This window comes from Pristiophorus japonicus, chromosome 3 (assembly GCF_044704955.1).
Source record: "Pristiophorus japonicus isolate sPriJap1 chromosome 3, sPriJap1.hap1, whole genome shotgun sequence".
Lineage (NCBI taxonomy): Eukaryota > Metazoa > Chordata > Chondrichthyes > Pristiophoridae > Pristiophorus > Pristiophorus japonicus.
In genome coordinates this window covers 156,382,123-156,408,766 of record NC_091979.1, presented here as the reverse complement: position 1 = coordinate 156,408,766, position 26,644 = coordinate 156,382,123, and the positions used below count along the sequence as shown (strand labels likewise).

At 44.7% G+C, this 26,644-nt stretch overlaps 1 protein-coding gene across 3 annotated transcripts in view; it reads left to right on the top strand.

Moving 5' to 3' along the window:
- Positions 1-26,644, top strand: part of tyw5 (tRNA-yW synthesizing protein 5) — a 106,732-nt gene that overhangs the window by 45,809 nt on the left and 34,279 nt on the right. For all 3 annotated transcript variants that reach the window (XM_070874834.1, XM_070874833.1, XM_070874832.1), the window contains 2 exons: positions 17,938-18,007; positions 21,095-21,139. In XM_070874834.1, coding sequence (XP_070730935.1) covers positions 17,938-18,007; positions 21,095-21,139 — 115 coding nt within the window. The remainder of the gene's footprint in view (positions 1-17,937; positions 18,008-21,094; positions 21,140-26,644) is intronic.

The window sequence follows — 26,644 nt, the reverse complement described above, 5'->3', positions numbered from 1 at the left end:
CAATATTGGGGAAGTCCAGAACCACGGGACATAGTCTTAGGATAAGGGGTAAGCCATTTAGTACTGAGATGAGGAGGAACTTCTTCACTCAGAGAGTTGTTAACCTATGGAATTCCCTACCGCAGAGAGTTGTTGATGCCAGTTCATTGGATATATTCAAGAGGGAGTTAGATATGGCCCTTGCGGTTTAAGGGATCAAGGGGTATGGAGAGAAAGCAGGAACGGGGTACTGAAGGAATGATCAGTCATGATCTTATTGAATGGTGGTGCAGGCTCGAAGGGCTGGATGGCCTACTCCTGCACCTATTTTCTATGTTTCTATTTTCACACCAATATAGCTGTAGAGTAAATGGAGATCCAAGTGTGGTAAATTTGACTCAATGCATCAACTCCAGGCGATGGCAATTCTACACATCATACACTTCACTTTACTTGTAGCCCCTCAGTTAGACCAGGAATTTTAATTGTGTTGTGCTTCTGTAAATATTGTCTTGACAGTACAGTACAATAGTTCCAGATATATGTGGAAACACAAAATACAGAATTTTACATCAGTGAAGGTTCTTTTAAATGGCATAATGATTATCTGGACTTTTAACATTTCACCCTGAGAAGCAGGCAAATTGTTCCAATGGTGTGATATCAAGCCATAAAAACCAGGACAATTCAAAGTTTGATCCTCGCTCTCTATGTAGTTTGCTAGTCCTGCTCGGGATGGCATTTTGGATGTTACAATTGGCCTGAGGCTCCTGGGATAAGGAGAGGAAGAATCGGCCATTGTGCTCTCAATTCAGATCTGGGATGTGGGTGTTGGGTGAGCATAAGATTACATAGAATATACAGAACAGGCCATTCGGCCCAACTAGTCCATGCTGGTGTTTATACTCCACACGAGTCTCCTCCCATTCTGTCTGACTCATTTCAGCATATCTTTCTATTCCCTTTTCTCCCATGTTCTCTTCTAGTTTCCTTTTAAAAGCATTTAAGCTATTTGCTCCAACCATTTCCTGTGTTAGTGAGATCCACATTCTAACCACTCTGAGTAAAAAGGATCTCCTATTTCCTTGTTAGATTTATAAGTTATTATCTTGAATTTATGGCCCCTAATTTTTTGGATTCTCCCACAAGTGGAAACATTCTCTCCACATCTACCCTGTCCAAACCATCCATAATTATAAGACCTCTATCAGGTCACTCTTAAGTCTTCTCTTTTCTAAAGAAAAAAGCCCCAACCTGTTCAATCTTTCCTGATAGCTGTAATCTCTCACTTCTGACACCATCCTTGTAAATTTATTTTGCACTTTCTCCAATGCTTCGATGTCCTTTTTATAATATGGAGGCCAGAACTGTGCACACTACTCTAAATGCAGTCTGACCAAGGTCCTATACAAGTTTAACAAAATTTCACTGCTTTTGAATTCTGTACCCCTAGAAATAAATCCCAGTGGTTTGTTAGCATTTTTAATTGCCTTGCTGATCTGCGATGCTGTATTTAATAATTTGTTCACCTATATCCCTAGACCTATTTGCTCTTCTACCCCATTCAATTATTTTCATTTTCTAAGGTGTCAGTGATGTTTCTATTTTTCTTACCAAAGTGCTTCACCTCACATATATCTGTTAAAGTTAATATGCCACTGAATTGCCAAGTCTGCAAGTCTTTTGCTGTTCTCTTGTTGCATTCTTCCTCAGTGTTAGCTATACCCAATGTTCCCTGTAATTATTTTGGTGCCATTCAAAATACCATGCATGTGCGGTTTTGAAAAGCCTGCAAGCTGGATGCACGGGTTCCCTGATCGTTGGTTATACCCCCTCACCCCCCTCCCCACCAACCACCAGGATTGAGATTGGCTGCAGTCAAGCAGTCTGCTGCCACTCGCATCATGAAAAATGGCTATTTGGTTAAGACGTCAGTGAACTGCTGCAGCCCTTGGAACACTACACCAGCAAATATTGGAGCTTTCAGCAAAGGAATGGAGGAAACTGGGAAATAAAGTAGGAAACGAGCTGTGTTTGGTCGGGAAAAAAGTTATATTGGAAATGCCAAGAGATTAAACTTCATTGTCATTTGCTTTCTGTGGTCCCAGCAAATGGATTCCATGTTGATGTGGCAGTATTGTTTCAGCACGTAATTTTCTAAAATCTGAAAATATTGGAAACCAGCTGAGGTGTATTTTTTCCCTCTTTGTGGGTTCTCAGGAAAGTACATTCATTGCAACTGTTATGCACATATATTTTTCAAAACTATTGTACATTTAAGAGTCCATCATGTATGTTTTATGAGGCCATTGTACACATTGGTGAATGTTCAATATATTTTATAAAGCTAGCATATTTTTAATTGTACATTCACATCTATTTTAGGCAGCTGGATTGGTCTTGGGTTCTGGGCATTAGTGTCCACAACAACAACCAAATACCACTCATTCTCACTGACACGTAGTTCACGTGTGTTTCAGTAGCAGACTTGTTAGGGGAAAGCTACACTTTGCCACAGAGGAAGGTGTAGATCTTCGCACAGCTGGTGATGAGAGTTGCACTAGCCGGATTGTTGTGTGGGGCCATCCTTCTCCAGTGAGCAGGCCCAGCAAGCACGAAACTGGGCCGTAGAGAATTTTAATTCATACAAAGAGGGTGATAGAGGAAACCTACATAGTCAATAGGAAAGAACATTTAGCATAACTGCCAATGTTGAAATCCTGGAACTCTATATAAAAGCCCTGCATTTTTAATAATAATTATAATATTATTATAATGGGCATATTAATTAGGTAAGTCAAAATGATTACAGTGACTTCTTGTATTCTACATCTAAAAGGTATAATTTGGACATATCTCTAGGTGGGATCAAAGTTCCCCTATTCCTTTGTACATCTATTTTAATGGAATGATTATGATTGGGCTTATAATTACCATTGATGATTCTAAATTCCTATCTTTTAAAGTACTTTCTAAAGTAAATGTTTCGGCTTTAAGAATATGCAGGTGTTTCTCAATAAAACAATGAAAACTTTCGAGGTGATTTGGTGGAAATAAAATCATCTCATTCATTTTGGTTAAAATTAAGCAAAGTTGATTTTTATCTATCTAATCAAGGCGCTACAATCACTATCACTAAAGAAATAGTACTCGGCAAAATAATGTGACTAAAGGCGGACAAGTCCCCTGGACCTGATGGCTTGCATCCTTGGGTCTTAAGAGAAGTGGCTGCAGAGATAGTGGATGCATTGGTTGTAATCTACCAAATTTCCCTGGATTCTGGGGAGGTCCCAGTGGATTGGAAAACCGCAAATGTAACACTCCTATTTAAAAAAGGAGGCAGACAGAAAGTGGGGAACTGTAGACCGGTTAGCCTAACATTTGTCGTTGGGAAAATGCTGGAGTCCATTATTAAGGAAGCAGTAGCAGGACATTTGGGGGCTAGAACCTCCCACTTTTTTTGCATGCTTAACACCCACTTAACATCCATTTTACCGCTGAAATGACGTATAACGCCCATATATCGCCCATTTTGTCACAAAGTGAAAACTGCCGGGCATTTTTCAGAAACCTATCGCCGAGTGTTACTTTCCCCATGTGCTTAACGTCTGGAAAAAATATTACCGCCCGCCCACTTTTTTGGAGCGGAATCATCAGAATGGGCGAATTCAACGGCCATAGTATCGCCCATACTTTCCGCACGGATTTAACGCCGAGATTCAATATTAACGCCCGCCCACTTTTTTTTTTGTCGTAAAGAGCACATTTGGCAAAACTAACGCCCAGGAGATCGCCCACCGTCACTTTCCCCACCTCGCACACACATCGCCCACAATATCGCTCGCCCAAAAAAACGGCCACAAAAAGTGGAATTGTTCTGAACTAACGCCAGCGGTGTGGCTGGCATTTTTAACATCCCACTCTTGCGTGAGGAGCCGAAATCTGAACGATTTGCCTGAAAGAGCGTTGATGTGAGTGACAGCGCCGACACACTGCTATGCGTGTGCAGGTCGGACATCAATGTTGCCCATAAACTTGGTGCCAGTTAAAGTTTACGTTGATTGATAAGTTGTATTTAAGTTGTATGTTAAGGAATCAACAGTGTGTAACGGTGCAGCTATCTGAGACAATGAGCAACAAGGTTATGTTCAATAACAAAAATGTTATACCCACATTGGTCTGAAATCATAAATTTCACAGGCAATAACACCCAACCCCCGCCCACATCCCACTTTTTCCACCATTGACATCAATCACATGTTCAACACGTCCAGCAACACAAAATACAAAGGCAAAGCAGGAGCGTGGTCCCCAGCTCCCATACATTGCAACAAATTGCATACACTCAAATGGAGATATAACACCGCCATCATCTGCGGACATACACCTCACTTTCCTTTTCCCCCCCCTCCCTTTCTTCTCCCCACCTCTACCCCCTCCCCTCCTCGCTCCATGGCGCCTGGCCGAGGAGCTCCTCAGGCATTGGGGGGGATGAAGGCAGATGCGCTCATTGCACCGGTACAGGAGTGGGGGATGCCGAGGGGGCAACATTCTCTGATGCAGAAGGAGGATCTTGGTCCTTGCTCTCATCTGTCATTCGCAGTGGTGGTGTGGAACCTAGGGGTGGAGTGCTGCACTCGGGGACCACTGGAAGGCCTGTGGCAGCAGTGTTCCTGGCTATCGCATCCAGGGCCTCCGCCATTCGCGGAACATACTCAGTCATGATGGCCAGCTGTCAGGATATGCCCCCCAATGCTTCGATGAGCTGGTCACCAATGTCTACAGCCCTCCTGGACAACTGTACCATCTCTCCGCTGTCATGTGGCGCTCGTTGAACAGACCTGCCACGTCCACGGGACTTCCGCGGATTTGGCGCTGTCCTGGGGACAAATGGGGTGCCCTGTGGCGAGGTGGTTGGGGCCGGTACCTCCAGAGTGGAGGCAGGAATGACCGGAGGACCACTAGATGACCTTGGGGTGGAATGGCTTCTGGAGCGTGGTGATGCAGGTTCCTCGAAATATGCGTGCTCGTCCGTGGAGAACAGACCCAGCGGATTGACTGGCAGGAATTGGAGCTCCTCAGCACCAGATATAGGATCGTCCGTCGACTCCTGCACCTTCTGGCCTCTGTGGTCTTGCCTTGGGACGCGCTGCTGGCTGAGCTGCAAAACACAAATGAGGTTATTAGAGGAGACGGGGGTGCTAGGGTCACAAGGTGAGCCCAGCCCTACACACAGCATATGCACGACAAAAGCACCACCGCTATCAAAATCATCGCAGACATCAAATTTCATGACCATCAACACATTTGCATTCCAATGATTTTCATCAGGCCATCATTATTTCCATGACAATTTTAGAAATCATCTTTAATGTATGGTTGTTCGGATATGAGTGAGTGTGGCATCTATTGACTTTACATTACGCAATGGTGTAAGCATTACTCACGTGGCATCACTTCAGGGTCTGCAGATGCGTCTGTGGCTGTCCGGGGGTGCTTCGCCATGAGTGCGAGCACGTGCTCCTCCATGTCAGTGATATCGCTGGGGACTGGTGGCCCCCCCCACCCACTCGCCTCTGCACAGATCTCATCGTCGATAGCTTCTTCTGTAAAAGGTTGACAGGATGGCATGGCATGAGATCATTGCGTGATTTCATTGCTAGGTACTGTCACAGATACTGATACAACACATAACCGACAGATGTAATCATCATTATTATGAAAATTATCATTCTTTACCTAAGACGTCCAACGTGACCGCAGGCTTGGAGTACAACATTCCCGGTAAAAGTGAAAGACCTCACATCTGCTGATAGTCACATGACTGTTACAAATCAAATTATATAAATACATAAGTACATGTAAATCAATGTAATACTTACTCTTGCGGATCCCACCAGGTCATTCCATCGTTTGCGGCATTGGTTGCCCTCACGCACCTCGTTGGTCGCCGACGAGACCACCTCTGCTATCTCGGTCCATATTTTCTAGTAGGCCTTTGGGGTGGGCTTCCCACACCCTCCCTGTGTCAAATCACCCCAGCGTAACTCGACCTCCTGCAGCAGGGAGGCATTTGCCTTATCCGAGAACCTCCTGGCTCTTGCGCCCTCCTCTCCCAGCTCACTGCTCTCTCCAGCGTCAGTCTCCACAGCATGCTGTGATGCCTCCTCCTCTCTCGCCATTATAGGCCAAATTCAGTCAAATATGTGGATGGTAACAGCTACATTTTGTTTGCCTACTTGCTGTGAAACTCTAAAGTCTCCCTCTTTCCTCCCAAAGCAGCCACACCACACCCAGCCACGCTTCAGTCCTTCTGTGCTCCCTCTCGCTCTGTCCTCTTCTGCGCATGTCATGATGACCCTTGACCTCCAGAATCGCAGGAATCGAGCGTTGCCATGCCATTGCTATGGACGGCCACACTTAATGGCAGAAGGTCAAAAAAATGTTATGCTACCACCCATTTTATATCGCTCACGGTAATGCCCATTTTCAAAAGTGGAGACTAGGTGGTTTGAAAATGGGCGCGAAGCCGGCAATCTGAAAACCCTTTTTTACTGCCGACACTGGAAATATCGCCCATTTTTGGGCAATAAGCACAAAAGTGGAGGTTCTAGCCCATAGAAAAGCATAATTCAATCAAGCAGAGTCAGCATGATTTTATGAAAGGGAAATCATGTTTGACAAATTTGCTGGAGTTCTTTGAGGCTGTAACGAGCAGGGTGGATAAGGGGGAACCAGTGGATGTGGTGTATTTGAATTTCCAGAAGGCATTCGATAAGGTGTCACACAAAAGGTTACTGCACAAGATAAAATTTAACGGGGTTGAGGGTAGTATATTAGTGTGGATAGAAAACAGAGAGTCGGGATAAATGGGTCGTTTTCCGGTTGGCAAACAGTAACTAATGGGATGCCGCAGAGATCGGTACTGGGGCCTCAACTATTTACAATCTAAATTAATGACTTGGATGAAGGGACTGAGTGTAATGTAGCCAAGTTTGCTGATGATACAAAGATGGGTGGGAAAGCAAATTGTGAGGAGGACCCAAAAATATCTGCAAAGGGATATAGACAGGCTAAGTGAGTGGGCAAAAATTTGGCAGATGGAGTATAATGTAGGAAAATATGAGGTTATCCACTTACCTCTAGACTTGACTATTCGAACGCACACCTGGCTGGCCTCCCACATTCTACCCTACGTAAACAAGAGGGTTTAACGCACTTAACTCATGTTAACTCACACCAAGTCCTGCTCATCCATCACCCCTGTGCTTACTGACCTACATTGGCTTCCGGTTAAGCAACTACTCGATTTCAAAATTCTCATCCTTATTTTCAAATCCCTCCATGGCCTTGCCCCTCCCTATTTCTGTAATCTCCTCCAACCCCACAACCCTCCAAGATGTCTGCGTTCCTCTAATTCTACCCTCCTGAGCATCCCTGATTATAATCGCCCAACCATTGGTGGCTATGCCTTCTGTTGCCTAGGTCCCAAGCTGTGGAACTCCCTGCCTAAACCTCCGCCTCGCTACTTCTTTCCTCCTTCAAGACGCTCCTTAAAACATACCTCTTTGATCCAAGCTTTTGGTCACCTGCACTAATTTCTACTTATGCGGCTCGGTGTCAAATCTTTATTGCATAATGCTCCTGTGAAGCACCTTGGGATGTTTCACTATGTTAAAGGCACTATATAAATACGAGTTGTTGATTTAAGTGCTTTGGGATTTCTGCATTAAAGCATTTTATAAATTTTTTATTATCTTAAAAATAACTGAGATTATAAGAAACCGCTGTGAAGAAGCTCATGAGAATAACAAGGGACTATGAATAATAATTATTCATACAAATGAACAGCAAAGATGCTCAGTTTGCTAATAACACAAGAAATGTCACCATAAAGTATATGTACCGTTTATGGAAAAATGCCCAGTCCTTTGCTAGTGTCATTCAGAGTTCTGCAAAGAAAGGTATTCTCATTCCTCCTCCTCCTTGTTTGTCTAGCATTTGCTTGATGCCACTCCACAGCAACATAGTTGATCTGCGTGCTCAATTTTGTGAATGAATGAACATTGGCCCCCATTATTGTTGAATTTCACATTGATATTACAGAATACAAGAAATTGTTAATGAGCGAAGTTGTACAAAGATAACTAGTTCCAGTTAATGAGCACCCTATTAAGAGGAACATTTTTTCAAAGAGCGTTGTAGGCACTGTTATTAATTCTGTACAATAATTGTTTAAGAAAGCCATAGTTCACTAGTTATATAAAGACTATTCTCTTCAGAAGATGTCTAAAGAAAGGCTTGGTATCTATAGATAATGGTTTATCAGAAGCATATCAAAGTGCTTCGCATGCATCAAATTAACTTGAAGAGCAGTGACTAGTTATTTAAGCAAACACAGCAGTCATTTTATATAAGGCACAATCTCAAACAGCAGTTAGATCAAAGACCAGTTAATCTGGTTTTGGCAATGATGGTTGAGGGAGGAATGTTGGATATGATTCCCTGCTTTTCTTTGAATCGTCCCATCAAAGAGGCAGATGTCCACTCAGGATGGCACGAGGGACAGAAAGTAATGCAGATGGGAGCAGAAAGTTGCAAAGGGACATAGACTGATTAAGTGAGTGGGCAAGACTATGGCAAATGGAATTCAATGTGGAGAAATGTGAGGTCATCCATTTTGGACCTAAGAATGATAAATTGGAGTATTTTCTAAATGGTGAGAAACTAGGGACTGTAGGGGAGCAAAGAGATTTGAGAGTCCAAGTGCACATCATTAAAAGCCAGTAGATAGGTACAGAAAGCAATCAAGAGAGCTGATGAAATGTTGGCCTTTATCTCAAGGTGGCTGGACTACAAAAGTTAGCAAGTTATGCTGTATAGAGCCTTGATCAGACCTCATCTGGTGTACTGATTTCAATTTTGGGTACCACCCCTCAGGAAGGATATTGGCCTTAAAGAGTGTGCAGCACAAATTTACCAGTATGATACTGGGGCTTTAGAGGTTAAATTATGTTGCATAAACTTGGCTTGTTTAAGAGATTGAGAGGTGATCTGATTGTTATGTATGCAATAAAGGTTCAAACTGAGCACTGTTTAACTAAGCAAGGTACAACCTTGGCTCTGCTTTATTGAAGCCCAAAATGCCTGACTCTCAAAATGACTGGCCTTTTATACCTGAGCAGTACCATGTGCGTGCTGCTCAGTGGACTCCAACAATGACGCCATCTGGTGGCTACAAACAGAATGTACATACGTGACAATACCCCACTCCCCTCTGAGATCTTATCACAGTATTTCACAGGTTGAGATGGTCCGGTGCTTTGCTCTCCCGGTTTGACCGTCTCAGTTCAATTCCAGCCTTGGGTGAGTGTGCGGGGTCTGTTGTGGCTGATGGCTGGATGACTGACTTGTTGGGGGTGGCAGTGGCCATGTCAGGAATTGCAAGTCCATTTTTATTGAACAGGTCCGTGATGGAAATTCCGGGTTCACTGATGACCCTCAAGTCCTCTGAAGGCTGCTGGGAGGTTGGTTGGTCGTCGATGGTTTCTTCATCCGACTGTTCTGGCTTGACTATGTGCCTCAGCTTTGTCTGATCCATGTGTTTACTGCAAGTTTGCCCATTCTTGTGCTTAATAACGAATACTCTGTTGCCCTCCTTGGCCATGACCATACCAAAGATCCATTTGGGATCCTGACCATAGTTCAACAAATATACAGGATCATTAACAGAAATCTCACATGACACAGTTGCGCGATCGTGGCACCCTTGTTGACTTTGTCTTCTGTATTCAACATGATTATTTAACTCCGGGTGTATCAGAGATAGCTTGGTCTTAAGATCTCTTTTCATCATGAGTTCAGCAGGCGAGACCCCTGTGAGTGTGTGGAGTCTTGTCCTGTAACTCAGCAGTATGCAGGACAAGCGGGTCTGCAGTGACCCTTGGGTTACTCTCCTCATGCTTTGCTTGATAATTTGTACTGCACGTTCAGCTTGCCCGTTGGACGCAGGTGTGAATGGAGCTGACCTTACATGTTTTATCCCATTAAGTTTCACAAACTCCTGAAACTCCTGCTTGGTGAAGCATGACCAATGTCGCTCACCACTATGTCAGCCAGACCATGTGTCGCGAACACGACATTGAGATTCTCTATGGTTGCCGTGGATGTGCTGGATGACATGATTATGCATTCTATCCACTTCAAATAAGCGTCCACCACCACTAAAAACATCTTGCCCAGGAAGGGACCTGCAAAATTTACATGGATCCTGGACGAAGGTTTGGATGGCCACGACCACAGACTCAGCGGCGATTCCGCTGGTGCTTTGCTGAGCTGCATGCAAGTGTTGCACTGATGCACGCATACTTCCAGCTCTGAATCAATTCCTGGCCACCATACATGGGACCTGGCGATGACCTTCATCATGACTATAGCCGGTTGTGTGCTGTGTAACTCACGCACAAACTTCTCTCTCCCTTTCTTGGGCATTACAACGCGATTGTCCCACAATATGCAATCTGCTTGAATAGACAGTTCGTCCTTGCGACGAATGTACGGTTTGGCCTCCTCGCACATTTGCTTAGGTATGGCAGCCCAATCCCCTTTGAGGATGCAACCATTTACCACCAATAACATCGGGTCCTGACTGGTCCAGGTCTTAACTTGTTGAGCATCCAAGATTAACATTAGATCCGCCGGTTTTGGCATTTCCATCTCCAGTGTGGGCAACAGCAACCGGCTCAAAGCATTGGCACAATTCTCTGTGCCAGGTCTGTGGCGAATGACATAATCATAGGCAGATAATGTTAACGCCCACCTTTGAATGCAGGATGAAGCACTGGTATTGATACATTTGCTCTCGGAAAACAATGAAATGAGCGGCTTGTGATCAATCTCTAATTCGAACCCCAGACCGAACAGGTATTGATGCATGTTCTTAACACTATACAAGCACGCTAAAGCTTCTTTTTCTACCATGCTGTAGGCTCTTTCCACTTTAGATAAACTTTTAGATGCATACGCGACAGGTTGAAGTTTCCCCGACTCACTGGCTTGTCGGAGTACGCAACCAATTCCATATGATGATGCGTCACAGGCCAAAACTAAACATTTACATGGGTCGTAATGTACTAGCAGCTTGTTCGAGCAAAGCAGATTGGTGGCTTTCTTGAAAGCTCTGCCTTGCAAAGAGCCCCACACCCAGTTGTCGCTGTTTCTCAATAGCATATGCAATGGTTCTAGTAAGGTGCTCAATTTAGGTAGGAAGTTACCAAAGTAGTTGAGTAGACCCAGGAACGAACGCAGCTCCATCACGTTCTGCAGCTTGTGTGCATTCTTGATGGCCTTGGTTTTCACGTCAGTAGGTCTGATGCCATCAGCAGCGATTTTCCTCCTGAGGAATTCGACCTCTGGTGCCATGAAGACGCACTTCGAGCATTTCAGTCTGAATCCCACTCTGTCCAAATGCAGTAGAACCTCTTCCAGGTTGTTCAGATGTTCCTTGGCGTCACGACCGGTGATCAGGATGTCATCTTGGAACACGACGGTTCTGGGAACGGACTTCAGTAGACTTTCCATATTCCTCTGGAATATTGCTGCAGCCGAGCAAATTCCGAAAGGGCACCTGTGGTAAATAAACAGTCCTTTGTGCGTGTTAATGCACATAAGTCTCTTCGACGTCTTGACCAGCTCCTTTGTTATATAGGCCGGCGTCAAGTCCAGTTTTGTGAACGACTTCCCTCCGGCTAGCGTCACAAACAAGTCATCAGCCTTCGTTAACGGGTACTGATCTTCTTTCGAAACCCTGTTGATCGTAGCCTTGTAGTCTCCACAGATTCTGACTGTGCTATCATTTTTCAGCACAGGAACAATGGGGCTTGCCCATTCATTAATTTCGATCGGCGATATGATCTCTTCACGTTGGAGTCTGTCCAGTTCAATTTCGACCTCCCTCATCACATACGGCCCTGCCCGAGCTTTATGATGGATGGGTCTTGCATCTGAGTCCACATGGATCAGCACCTTGGCTCCTGTGAAGTTGCTGATACCCGGTTCAAACAGCAAGGGGAACTTGCTCAATACTTGGGCACATGTATCTTTCTCCGATGACAACGCCTTTATGTCGTTCCAGATGCATCTGATTTTCTCCAACCAGCTCCTGCCAAGCAGCGTTGGGCTATTGCCTGGAACAATCCCCAGTGGTAACTCGTGAACCGGACCGTTATATGACACATTCATTTGTGCACTGCCAATCACCTTTATCAGTTCTTTGGTGTACGTGCACAGCTTGGCATTAACAGGGCTCAGCCTGGGACTCTCAGTCTTAGTATCCCACAGCTTACAAAAAGCCCTCTTGTTCATGATCTACAGATATGTGAAGAGAAAAAGATTAGTGAAGACAAATGTAGGTCCCTTGCAGTCAGAATCAGGTGAATTTATAATGAGGAACAAAGAAATGGCAGACCAATTGAACAAATACTTTGGTTCTGTCTTCACTAAGGAAGACACAGATATCCTTCCGGAAATACTAGGGGATCGAGGGTCTAGCGAGAAATAGGAACTGAAGGAAATCCTTATTAGTGTTAGGGAAATTGATGGGATTGAAGGCCGATAAATCCCCAGGGCCTGATAGTCTGCATCCCAGAGTACTTAAGAAAGTGGCCCTAGAAATAGTGGATGCATTGGTGGTCATTTTCCAACATTCTATAGACTCTGGATAAGTTCTTATAGATTGGAGGGTAGCTAATGTAACCCCACTTTTTAAAAAAGGAGGGAGAGAGAAAACAGGGAATTATAGACCGGTTAGCCTGACATCGGTAGTGGGGAAAATTTTGGAATCAATTATTAAAGATGTAATAGCAATGCATTTGGAAAGCAGTGACCGGATCGGTCCATGTCAGCATGGATTTATGAAAGGGAAATCATGCTTGACAAATCTTCTAGAATTTTTTGAGGATGTAACTAGTAGAGTGGACAAGGGAGAACCAGTGGATGTGGTGTATTTGGACTTTCAAAAGGCTTTTGACAAGGTCCCACACAAGAGATTAGTGTGCAAAATTAAAGCACATGGTATTTGGGGTAATGTATTGACATGGATAGAGAACTGGTTGGCAGACAGGAAGCAAAGATTAGGAATAAACGGGTCCTTTTCAGAATGGCAGGCAGTGACTAGTAGGGTACCGCAAGATTCAGTGCTGGGACCCCAGCTATTTACAATATACATTCATTTAGACAAAGGAATTGAATGTAATATCTCCAAGTTTGCATATAACACTAAGCTGGGTGGCAGTGTGAGCTGTGAGGAGGATGCTAAGAGGCTGCAGAGTGACTTGGACAGGTTAGGTGAGTGGGCAAATGCATAGCAGATGCAGTATAATGTAGATAAATGTGAGGTTATCCACTTTGGTGGCAAAAACAGGAAGGCAGAATATTATCTGAATGGTGACAGATTAGGAAAAGGGGAGGTGCATCGAGACTTGGATGTCATGGCACATCAGTCATTGAAAGTTGGCATGCAGGTACAGCAGGCAGTGAAGAAGGCAACTGGCATGTTGGCCTTCATAGCGAGAGGATTTGAGTATAGGAGCAGGGAGGTCTTACTGCAGTTGTACAGGGCCTTGGTGAGGGCACAACTTGAATATTGTGTACAGTTTTGGTCTCCTAATCTGAGGAAGGACATTCTTGCTACTGAGGGAGTAAGACCTCCCTGCTCCTATACTCAAATCCTCTCGTTATGAAGGCCAACATGCCTGTTGCCTTCTTCACTGCCTGCTGTACCTGCATGCCAACTTTCAATGACTGATGTACCATGACATCCAGGTTTCGTTGCACCTCCCCTTTTCCTAATCTGTCACCATTCAGATAATAATCTGCCTTCCTGTTTTTGCAGCAAAGGTTCACCAGACTGATTCCCAGGATGGCAGGTCTGACATATGAAGAAAGACTGGATCGACTTGGCTTATATTCACTGGAATTTAGAAGAATGAGAGGGGATCTCATAGAAACGTATAAAATTCTGACTGGATTGGACAGGTTCGATGCAGGAAGAATGTTCCCGATGTTGGGGAAGTCCAGAATCAGGGGCCACAGTCTAAGGATAAGGGCTAAGCCATTTAGGACCGAGATGAGGAGAAACTTCTTCACTCAGAGAATTGTGGACCTGTAGAAAATTGTCTACGGCAGAAAGTTGTTGAGGCCAGTTCGTTAGATATATTCAAAAGGGAGTTAGATGTGGCCCTTACGGCTAAAGGGATCAAGGGGTATGGAGAGAAAGCAGGAATGGGGTACTGAAGTTGCATGATCAGCCATGATCATATTGAATGGTGATGCAGGCTCGAAGGGCCAAATGACCTACTCCTGCACCTATTTTCTATGTTTCTATGACTCGCCCCCGTGTCCAGTTCCATCGATACCAGTATCTCGTTAATCAAAATTGGTTTAGTCTTGGTTATGAAGGAGTACAGTCCATACATTTCCTCCTCTTGCATCTCGAATTGCATATCCCGATCCGCGCTAGTCTGACTCTCATCCTCCACGTGGTGTGCCGCAGCTCGCTTGCTCATCTGCGGACACTTGCACTGGAGATGCCCCACTCTCAGACAGCCTTTGCAACTATATTGCTTAAATCGACACTGCTGGTGCCGATGATTTCCCCCACAACACCAACACGGAGAAGTCAGATACATTCCCGCTGGCGGACTTTGGGCAGCCACTGGTTTCGCGAACGCAGCTGGATAGGCCCTGTCATGTGCCGCACTGCTGAACGCCGAATCAATCGCATTTACAGTACTTACCGAGGTTCGGTTCTTCACCGCTATTTGCTTTAGACTCCTGTCCGTCGTCATACATGATTGAGTGATCTGGATGGCCCTATTTAAATCCAACTCCTCCACCACCAGAAGTTTGCGCAGGATCACCTCGTGGTTGATAGCGATAATAAAGAAGTCCCGCAGCATGTCTGCCAACACCGTCCCGAACTTGCACGGTCCCGCTAGACATCTCGGGTCGGCAACGAATTCCGCCGCGCTCTGGCCCTCCGAACGAACGTGTGTATAAAACCTGTATCTCGAGATGATGATGCCGTCGTCTGGCCTGAGGTGCTCCCGTACCAATGTACACAACTCTTCGTATGTTTTCTCTGTTGGATCACTAGGCATGAGTAGATTCTTTATCAGACCATCGATCTTTGAACCGTACACAGTAAGGAACACGGCCCGGCGCCGATCTGCATCGTCGACCCCCTTCATTTTGTTGGCACGAAGTACTGGTTCAAACGGCTCTGATAGAGAATTCAAACAGGCTGCATTTAGACAGGCTGTGAAAATTCAGACACCAAGTCAGAGATGCTACGTGAGTGGGAGCATGTTGCATTAAGTCATCAATCAACTTGACATTTTAGGACCTTGGGTAGTGAGCCAATTAAAAGGTTAAAAGACTATTAATTGAGCCAATAAGGTCAAAGAAGGCGAGTTCTTTTTTGTAAATTGAACCCGGTATAAATACAGCCATTTTGACCATGTGGTCTCAGAAGGACAAAGACCTGGCTTAAAGTCAAGAGCTTGTTACTGCGGCCAAAATAAAGTGACATTAAAACTACAATCGGAGTTCGTATTTCATTGGAAATTAAGAGATCTAACAGGCTCACAAAATCTGTCCAATCTTCTCCCTCCACGAATCGCTCTAAAAATCCAATCGTGCTCATTTTGTAAACAAAGTTTCTTGTATTCTCGTTGACAAATGTTATGTATGCAATAAAGTTTCAAACTGAGTACTGTTTAACTAAGCAAGGTACAACCTTGGCTCTGCTTTATTTAGGCCCAAAGTGTCTTGACTCTCAAAATGGCTGGCCTTTTATACCTGAGCAGCACCATGTGCATGCTGCTCAGTGGCCTCCAACAATGATGGCATCTGGTGGCTACAAACAGAATTGTACATACATGACATTGATAGAGGTGTTTAAAATGTTTAAAGGATTTGATACAGTAGATACGGAGAAACTATTTCCTTTGGTGGAGGAATCAAGAACAAAGGGATAAAATCTTAAAATTAGAACTTGGCCATTCAGGAGAGAAATGGGGAAGCACTTTTTCACACAAAGGGTAGTAGAAATTTGGAACACTCTCCCGCAAAAGGCTGTGGATGCTGGGTCAGTTGGAGCTATCAAGACTGAGATAGATTTATTTTTGTTGGATAAGGGTATCAAGGGATATAGAGCAAAGGCAGGAAAATGTAGACATGATCTAATTGAATGACAGAGCAGGCCTGAGGGGATAAATGACCTTCTCCTAACCTTCTGACTTGAGGAGAGGGTGTACCAAAGGAATCAAATTTACAATCTATAATATTGCACACATGCAAAAATTGATCATGTTCAGTAGAAAGAAAATTTCTTGCTACTGACCTGCAACATGTCGGCTTGTTGCCGAAATGAGAAGTAGTAACCTTGCCCCAGCGAGCGTACTGGCTAAGTGCTGATGGCTTCAATTGCCACTTTAGGATTTCCTGCTCATAGCTGCTGTATGGGAGCAGGTCTTGGGCATTATGATGCATAAGTCATTGAAGGTGCATAACTAGTGTCACAAGGCTGTTGCAAAGGTGAATAGGTTATTAAAGCTGTATTGCCAAAAAAAAAGCGTAAAATTAGAATATTTTCCTTGTATAAGGCCTTGGTCTGTCCACATCTAGAATACTATGTCACATTTTGTTCCTCTCACATGGTGAGGGATATCAAGGTTATGAAATAGGGTCAGAGGAGGGCAACGCAATTTAATATCTAATTGACGGGCTCTTGGTTATCAGGGCAGGCTTAGAGAGCTCGGGCTTTTTACTCTTAAAAACGGATACTTCAAGAAGATATGATTGAGGTCTTTAAAATAATGAAGGGATTAGATGCTATCCACATGGACAGTCTATTTGAACAAATTAGGGAAAAGGAGAACTAATGGGATACCAGTACAAGTTACAAAGCATAGAATTAGGTTCGATGTTAAGAGTTGTCAACTTCTGGAAAAACTTGGTAGCACATACAATGTGGTTTCACAATTCAAAAGGGAGTTAGACAAGTTCCTCTGAGTAGTGAATACCTTGGGCTGGATTTTAGGCTTTTATGTTTTTGGAGCGATAATGGCGGTTGGGCGGGAAAGTTAGCGGCGGGAATAGTTTGTGCTTTAGTAGTTAAGTTTTGGCATCTGGGCCCTGCATCTGGGGGCATAGCACTAAGGGAGGCGTTGTACACCTCTCTTGGCGCAAGGATGGGAAACCCCCAAACTAAAGTGCCGGGCCGGAAGTGCTCCGAGAGACATCTGCGGGGGGGGGGAGGGGAGAACCCAAAAAAGAAACCCCACCAAAACATTGCCCATGCCTCCACAACACAAATCGCTAAAAAAATTAAAACAAAAAACAATCACGCTAACCTTAGGAGTCCATTACCTACCTCTCCGTCGATGGGATGGTTGGACCGCCCTGAGTTCCCAGACGGTCAATGCGGGCACACTTCCGGATGGACGGGTTGGGCAGGAGCTCAAACTCGTGCCGGTGTCACAACCAAGGGTGTTGCACACTGGGTGCTGCTGCTCCGCAATGCGGCAAAACCGGACCCGAGAATCGTTGTGTAGCGCTGGAGGCTGACCGCCCGCCCAAAAACCCTCATTGTCGCCGCACCAGGGCAAAACCCGGAGCGCAGAAGACCGGAAAATCCAGCCCCTTGATCTTTAGAAGATAGGTGGATTAATGGAGGCTCGTGTCTCCAGTCATTGTGATCTCCTGGAGCTAGCTTCATTACACCATGACAGGATGGGGCAGGCTTAATAGATCAACTGGTCTTTTCCTGTCCTTTTTTGTGTGTTCATATGTTCTCGTTTTTTAATCCTTGTGAAGCCTGAGTCACTTACTTCAATGATCCATGCATTGTTTGTATCTTTAATATCTAGTTTAATTATTTTTGTTCCTTGTTTGCAGAACTTTGCCATTTGATGTGTTTGTGAAGCGTGCAGCAGAGGCAACACATGCACAATATTTCATATCTGAGGTATTAATTCAACTTTTCTGAAAACGAAAATAAACTGTCTGTTTTGGGACTTGTTTGCTGCAGTTGGGAAGATATTAGTACCTTGCTTGGGTTAGTTGCTTTCAACAGTTACAAGGTTGGGCAGGGCAGCATCAGATAGGTGGGTTAAAGGCAACAGGAAAATGCTGACATCGAATGAAGAAGGTAAGCCTGATAGTAACAAAAATCACACGTAAATTAATCTCTGGCTACTGCAACTTTGTAGTTTACGCTGTGCCTGGAGAAATCTTCTATTATAATAATAATAGTCAGTTTTTGTCTGTCCTGGGATGGGGCGAGGGCTGGGAGCACGTGGTTTGGACTGAGTGACAGTTGCACTGACCAATGGCCGATCAGAGCCCACCCAGCCTTACAACCAATTCAGGCGGGGAGCGATGGAAACAGCAGTGGATGCGGCGGGGGCCAATAGGCGCAGGCACGGGGGGGTGGGACCTCCCCGGGCGTTGCTGCAGAGTCGAGAGGAGTGCCTGACTGGAGCGGCGGGTGAGCGAGAGAAAGAGAGGGGGGGAGGGAGAGAGAAGGGAGGGCAGCAGCATTGATTCTATAGATGGAGGATGATAACAGTCTAAACAAGTACTGTGGCAATAAAGATACTAATTTGACCGCAAATATTTTGCGGGTCTCTGCTAGTATAAAGTATTTCATGCAACCATACTGTTTGGCATTGAACATAACTAGTTAAATGTGTAAGAATATTTCTGGTGACATTAACAAAAGGGAAAACAACATCACCTGGGTCTTGGACATCAGTGGAGCAGCCAAGGTGCACCCCCCCCCCCTCCCCTTTCAATGTTCATCTGCTGGGCAGTTGTTTTTCAGACAAAAAATGGGCAGTTGTCAGTGGATAATCACCCCCACAGAGTTTACTGGTATCGTAGTTGCAAGAGCAAAGATGTCACAATCCTACTCATCAGTGCTCCAGGAGGGAGTCTCTTCTGAAACAGAAGGCACCTCATACTTCAACACTGGATCACATTTGGGGATCCACAATCAAGTGGAAGAAACAGTTAACCAGCAACATACACCTGTGACTGAATCATAGTCAGCAGAAGCATCAGGCACTGGGCCTAATTACCCAGAGGAAATAGTGGGGGAAGAACTTCGGCATGTTAGCGCCTAGCGAGGGCACTAAAGGGGTGCGCAGGCAATAGCGCCACGGCAGGACGAATACTGCGCTGCACGGCAAATTAGCGCGTCAGAATCTTTCGCCATGCAGATCGTGACGTCGGCAAATGTGCAACGCTCACTGAGCGCCCAATCTGCAAACTTAAATAGCACCCCCCGCAGTACCGCTTCCCGCCAGGGAGCGGAGGTGTGAACCAGCTAGCTGACGGGCCGCTACGTAAAGGGATGCGCCCCAGCTGTCAAGGAACTTCCGTTCCAAAGGTCAGTTATGAGTGGTAGAGAGCGCAGGATGTATCTGCAGCCAAATAGAAGCTGCTTAGTTGCCGGAGTGTTGCAGGCCGTCAAATGACTTTGCATTTCATCTCACAGCATATCGCCGTTCTGCACTCCCCAAATCATTGGGGGCTGGTGTGCAGACTCCAGTGACCTCCCCTGTAATGGCTGGCAGGCGCCTTCACCAATGCTCATTCCCGATTACACAATATCTCATATTTGTTATCGCTTGGACCCCAACACCACTCACCTACGCTATTAGTGCCTGATTTAGTGCTCCCCTGCATTCTTTAAGTGCTGAGACTGAATTTAGCGGGCAGCAAGATTGATTAGCGCCTAAAGCTAAACTTCCAACTTCTCACAAGTTTGCGCCCCAGCTGAGGCACTACTGAATTTCTAGCCTCAAGAATGTCAGAGAAGATTTGGATAACTAAATAGAGAAAAAAACCTCAGTAAATCCATAAAGGGGTATATAGTGTTAACTGCCACTTTACGAAAACAAGAATGATGTCTGTATGAACTCAGGTGTTAGACCTGTTTGCTGTAGTATGGACTGGGTGAAGAGCAGCTTTATATTTGCTAATTGCATATGCAGCTGTAGTTCTTAATCTGTGCTTCACTAATATGTTGTGATGAGTAGTGCTTAATATGTCTTATTGGAGTTCTTTATTAAACCTACTTAACTGAAGGAATACAAAATTGACTAATTCTTCATCCACACTGAAGACATCTTGAATCAGACATGCTATCTACTCCGACTCCAAATTTTTTCCCCATTGTTTCTCCTTTCCTAAAAGATGATTCATGCAGGGGTATGGATGGTGTAGGGATGGAGGCAAGAAGCCAGTCTTACTTGGACAGTGTTGATGGGCAATTCGGCCATGCTGGCCCATCAGAACAAAACCCAAACATGCTCATCAGGGATCCACACAAGTGCTCTTTCACCAATAAGCTGAAGTAGGAACGTTATCTTGTTTTGTTTCTCCTGTTTAACTCCGAAATACTTGAGGCCGCTGTAGCATCTCCACAGAAGCCCTGGTTGAGATTTGTTAGGATGAACTTGGGATTCCAGTCTGCATAGTGGAGCCACCCATTGAACCACAGGAGAACTGTTAAGATCTAAGATTGAAAATGCCAAAACTGCAAAGTAAACTGAAATCTGAAGTGACCTGTGTCGAGGATCATCATGCATGGGAAAGTTATTTAGTCTCAGAACTTGATCAAAATGATTTATTAACGAGTACAAAAGCAATTCATGTGTCTAACTTTCACAGAGAAAAATGCCATTGTCTCATTTTCCAGATGTTTTATGGTTTGTTGTGTGATCATTGATATAATAGTGATCATCTGTGTGATACTTTTGTTTCAGTGCTTCATTAAACTTGAAGTTAAAGTTAAAGCAAATTTGGTTTAATGTCTTCAGGGGTTTGTTTTACGCCCATTTGCTCCATACATAAGCCTATGTATTTTTTTATGTTTGTTTGAGAAATCTGCAGGGAGCAGTCATGAAAAGGGCAAGACTGTAGAGCAGCTTATCCAAGAACTTTTAAATAACATTGAATGTATGAAACTTTAATAACTCCTGTAACTTACCACAGATTTATGAGCTATGTGCCCTTATGACTAATGTAATAATTGTTTTGTGTTCAGGATGAAAAGTATTACTTGCGGTCACTAGGAGTAGACCCACGGAAGGTGAGTGACTAAACAGTCAAATGTTTCACAATCTGCAGCTTTTAAACCACTACCCTTGCATCTTATTTTTTCCTAGTTTTCTCTCCTCTCATGAAGTCACTGACATGCTGGGTTTGATTCAATGGGCACTGGAATGTATCCTTCGTTATCTTGCACAAGTGGTCATGCTAGCAGCCTAGAAAATCTGTGCTTGTGGGTTATTTGGCCAGGTCTGATTCCACCCTTGCTGAACTTTCACCCATGAACAATATCTAACTGGATAGCGAGCAGTCCAGGAACACTGAGGGCAGTTGTGGAGCTCGTTCAGCCACCCAGCTGCGAGCCGTTCACTGCACAGACCAGGGATTGCAGCTGTGACCTTCCCAGTCTGCATATTCACTGAGTCGGCAGGGAAGCTTTTGCCAGAGGGCCTAACTAAAACAACTGACTGCCAGTCAGAAATGACTTGTGCTATCCAGTTTTGACGACATGCTGTTAAATAGGCTCATGCTACAGTTGGTTTAAATGTTTGTAATAAACCTTGTGTACTCTGCAGATAATTAGCATTTCTTTGAATCAAGATCAAATGCAGTAATTAGGCTATACAATTAGTAAGCTCTCAAATGTCAGAGGTAATTAATCTGCTGTTATTAAAAGATGCATGAACACAAAGGAAATACAGAAATATGGGCTTTAGGTCCTGTGTTTGGTATTATCATGAAGAGTGTCTACGTCGCACTTCTCAACAGGGAACATTTAATAATTATTCGGACATTTCAAAGCAACAATTTCATCATACATTCTAATTTAGAAACATAGAAACATACAAAATAGGAGCAGGATTAGGCCATTTGGCCCTTCGAGCCTGCACCACCATTCATAGAAACATAGAAACATAGAAAATAGGTGCAGGAGCAGGCCATTCAGCCCTTCTAGCCTGCACCGCCATTCAATGAGTTCATGGCTGAACATGAAACTTCAGTACCCCCTTCCTGCTTTCTCGCTATAACCCTTGATCCCCCGAGTAGTAAGGACTTCATCTAACTCCCTTTTGAATATAGTTAGTGAATTGGCCTCAACTACTTTCTGTGGTAGAGAATTCCACAGGTTCACCACTCTCTGGGTGAAGAAGTTTCTCCTCATCTCGGTCCTAAATGGCTTACCCCTTATCCTCAGACTGTGACCCCTGGTTCTGGACTTCCCCAACATTGGGAACATTCTTCCTGCATCTAACCTGTCTAAACCCGCCAGAATTTTAAACGTTTCTATGAGGTCCCCTCTCATTCTTCTGAACTCCAGTGAATACAAGCCCAGTTGATCCAGTCTTTCTTGATAGGTCAGTCCCACCATCCCGGGAATCAGTCTGGTGAATCTTCGCTGCACTCCCTCAATAGCAAGAATGTCCTTCCTCAAGTTAGGAGACCAAAACTGTACACAATACTCCAGGTGTGGCCTCACCAAGGCCCTGTACAACTGTAGCAACACCTCCCTGCCCCTGTATTCAAATCCCCTCGCTATGAAGGCCAACAGGCCATTTGCTTTCTTAACCGCCTGCTGTACCTGCATGCTAACCTTCAATGACTGATGTACCATGACACCCAGGTCTCGTTGCACCTTCCCTTTTCCTAATCTGTCACCATTCAGATAATAGTCTGTCTCTCTGTTTTTACCACCAAAGTGGATAACCTCACATTTATCCACATTATACTTCATCTGCCATGCATTTGCCCACTCACCTAACCTATCCAAGTCACTCTGCAGCCTAATAGCATCCTCCTCGCAGCTCACACTGCCACCCAACTTAGTGTCATCCGCAAATTTGGAGATACTGCATTTAATCTCCTCGTCTAAATCATTAATGTACAATGTAAACAGCTGGGGCCCCAGCACAGAACCTTGCGGCACCCCACTAGTCACTGCCTGCCATTCTGAAAAGTACCCGTTTACTCCTACTCTTTGCTTCCTGTCTGACAACCAGTTCTCAATCCACGTCAGCACACTACCCCCAATCCCATGTGCTTTAACTTTGCACATTAATCTCTTGTGTGGGACCTTGTCGAAAGCCTTCTGAAAGTCCAAATATACCACATCAACTGGTTCTCCTTTGTCCACTTTACTGGAAACATCCTCAAAAAATTCCAGAAGATTTGTCAAGCATGATTTCCCTTTCACAAATCCATGCTGACTTGGACCTATCATGTCACCATTTTCCAGATGCACTGCTATGACATCCTTAATAATTGATTCCATCATTTTACCCACTACTGAGGTCAGGCTGACCGGTCTATAATTCCCTGTTTTCTCTCTCCCTCCTTTTTTAAAAAGTGGGGTTACATTGGCTACCCTCCACTCCATAGGAACTGATCCAGAGTCAATGGAATGTTGGAAAATGACTGTCAATGCATCCGCTATTTCCAAGGCCACCTCCTTAAGTACTCTGGGATGCAGTCCATCAGGCCCTGGGGATTTATCGGCCTTCAATCCCATCAATTTCCCCAACACAATTTCCCGACTAATAAAGATTTCCTTCAGTTCCCCCTCCTTACTAGACCCTCTGACCCCTTTTATATCCGGAAGGTTGTTTGTATCCTCCTTAGTGAATACCGAACCAAAGTACTTGTTCAATTGGTCTGCCATTTCTTTGTTCCCCGTTATGACTTCCCCTGATTCTGACTGCAGGGGACCTACATTTGTCTTTACTAACCTTTTTCTCTTTACATACCTATAGAAACTTTTGCAATCCACCTTAATGTTCCCTGCAAGCTTCTTCCCATACTCCATTTTCCCTGCCCTAATCAAACCCTTTGTCCTCCTTTGCTGAGTTCTAAATTTCTCCCAGTCCCCAGGTTCGCTGCTATTTCTGGCCAATTTGTATGCCACTTCCTTGGCTTTAATACTATCCCTGATTTCCCTAGATAGCCACGGTTGAGCCACCTTCCCTTTTTTATTTTTACGCCAGACAGGAATGTACAATTGTTGTAATTCATCCATGCGGTCTCTAAATGTCTGCCATTGCCCATCCACAGTCAACCCCCTAAGTATCATTCGCCAATCTATCCTAGCCAATTCACGCCTCATACCTTCAAAGTTACCCTTCTTTAAGTTCTGGACCATGGTCTCTGAATTTACTGTTTCATTCTCCATCCTAATGCAGAATTCCACCATATTATGGTCACTCTTCCCCAAGGGGCCTCGCACAATGAGATGAGTTCATGGCTGAACATGCAACTTCAGTACCCCATTCCTGCTTTCTCGCCATACCCTTTGATCCCCCTAGTAGTAAGGACTACATCTAACTCCTTTTTGAATATATTTAGTGAATTGGCCTCAACAACTTTCTGTGGTAGAGAATTCCACAGGTTCACCACTCTCTGGGTGAAGAAGTTTCTCCTCATCTCGGTCCTAAATGGCTTACCCCTTATCCTTAGACTGTGACCCCTGGTTCTGGACTTCCCCAACATTGGGAACATTCTTCCTGCATCTAACCTGTCTAAACCCGTCAGAATTTTAAATGTTTCTATGAGATCCCCTCTCATTCTTCTGAACTCCAGTGGATACAAGCCCAGTTGATCCAGTCTCTCCTCATATGTCAGTCCCGCCATCCCGGGAATCAGTCTGGTGAACCTTCGCTGCACTCCCTCAATAGCAAGAATGTCCTTCCTCAAGTTAGGAGACCAAAACTGTACACAATACTCCAGGTGTGGCCTCACCAAGGCCAATTTATCGCAAAGTTTCAAATATGATATTTATATTAGTAAAAAAACTTGCAATATAATTCAAAGATTGAATGTTACTTTAATTACTGACTTGTAAAATTATATGTAGGACATTTTAGGAATAATTAACAGATCCAATAGCTAGAAAAAGTTAACAAAGCTATCCAACAGTTTTTTTTATACGTGACTTAATAAAAATGAAAAATGAGAGGCGGGAATTCGGGAGGCGAGCGGCCGACAAAAGGTCCGTCAGTGAGCAGCGGGAGTTCGTAGTCGGAGGCGGGAGTTCGGGAGGTGAGTGGCCTACAAGAAGCCAGCCGGTGCAGCCGCAGCAGGGTGAGAAGGCAAAAAAGAAGTAGAAAGAAATCGAAAGGTGACGTCACAGCCAAGGGGGTAAGTGATTGGCTGGTGATTGGTTTTTCTTTTTCTTTTCTATATCAGTAAATAACCTTTTAGCCTTGTTGCCAAATTAAGTTTATCTAGGGGTTAAGTCATGGTAGGACAGCTCGGACACGTGTTATGCTCCTCCTGTACTGTATGGGAAGTCAGGGACGCTTCCGGTGTCCCTGACGACTACGTGTGCGGGAAGTGTATTCGGCTGCAGCTCCTGATGGACCGCATTGCGGCGCTGGAGCTGCGGGTGGATTCAGTCTGGAGCATGCACAATGCCGAGAATGACGTGATTAGCACGTTTAGTGAGTTGGTCTTACCGCAGGAAAAGGTAACACAGCCAGATAGGGGATGGGAGACCAACAGGAAGAGCAGTGCAAGGAAGGTAGTGCAAGGGTTCCCTACGGTCATCCCCTTGCAAAACAGATACACCGCTTTGGGTACTGTTGAGGGGAATGACTCACCAGGGGAGGGCAGCAGCAGCCAAGTTCATGGCACCGTGGATAGCTCTGCTCCACAGGAGGGCAGGAAAAAGAGTGGGAGAGCTATAGTGATAAGGGATTCAATTGTAAGGGGAATAGATAGACGTTTCTGCGGCTGCAACCAAGACTCCAGGATTGGTCAAGGATGTCTCGGAGCGGGTGCAGGGCATTCTGAAAAGCGAGGGTGAACAGCCAGTTGTCATGGTGCATATAGGTACCAACGATATAGGTTAAAAAAAAGGATGAGGTCCGACAAGACGAATTTAGGGAACTAGGAGCTAAATTTTAAAAGTAGGACCTCAAAAGTAGTAATCTCAGGATTGCTACCAGAGCCACGTGCTCGTCAGATTAGGAATCACAGGATAGCTCAGATGAATACGTGGCTTGAGGAGTAGTACAGCAGGGAGCGATTCAAATTCCTGGGACATTGGAACCGGTTCTGGGGGAAGTGGGACCAGAAGAAACCGGACGGTCTGCACCTGGGTCGGACCGGAACCAATGTCCTAGGGGGAGTGTTTGCGAGTGCTGTTGGAGAGGAGTTAAACTAATCCGGCAGGGAGATGGGAACCTATGCAGGGAGACAGAGGGAAGTAGAATGGGGGCAGAAGCAAAAGATAGAAAGAAGAAAAGTAAAAGTGGAGGGCAGAGAAACCTAAGGCAAAAAGCAAAAAGGGCCACATTACAGCAAAATTCTAAAGGGACAAAGTGTGTTAAAAAGACAAGCCTGAAGGCTCTGTGCCTCAATGCGAGGAGTATTCGGAATAAGGTGGATGAATTAACTGCGCAGATAGCAGTTAACAGGTATGATGTAATTGGCACCACGGAGACATGGCTCCAGGGTGACCAAGGCTGGGAACTCAACATCCATGGGTATTCAACATTTAGGAAGGATAGACAGAAAGGAAAAGGAGGCGGGGTAGCATTGCTGGTTAAAGAGG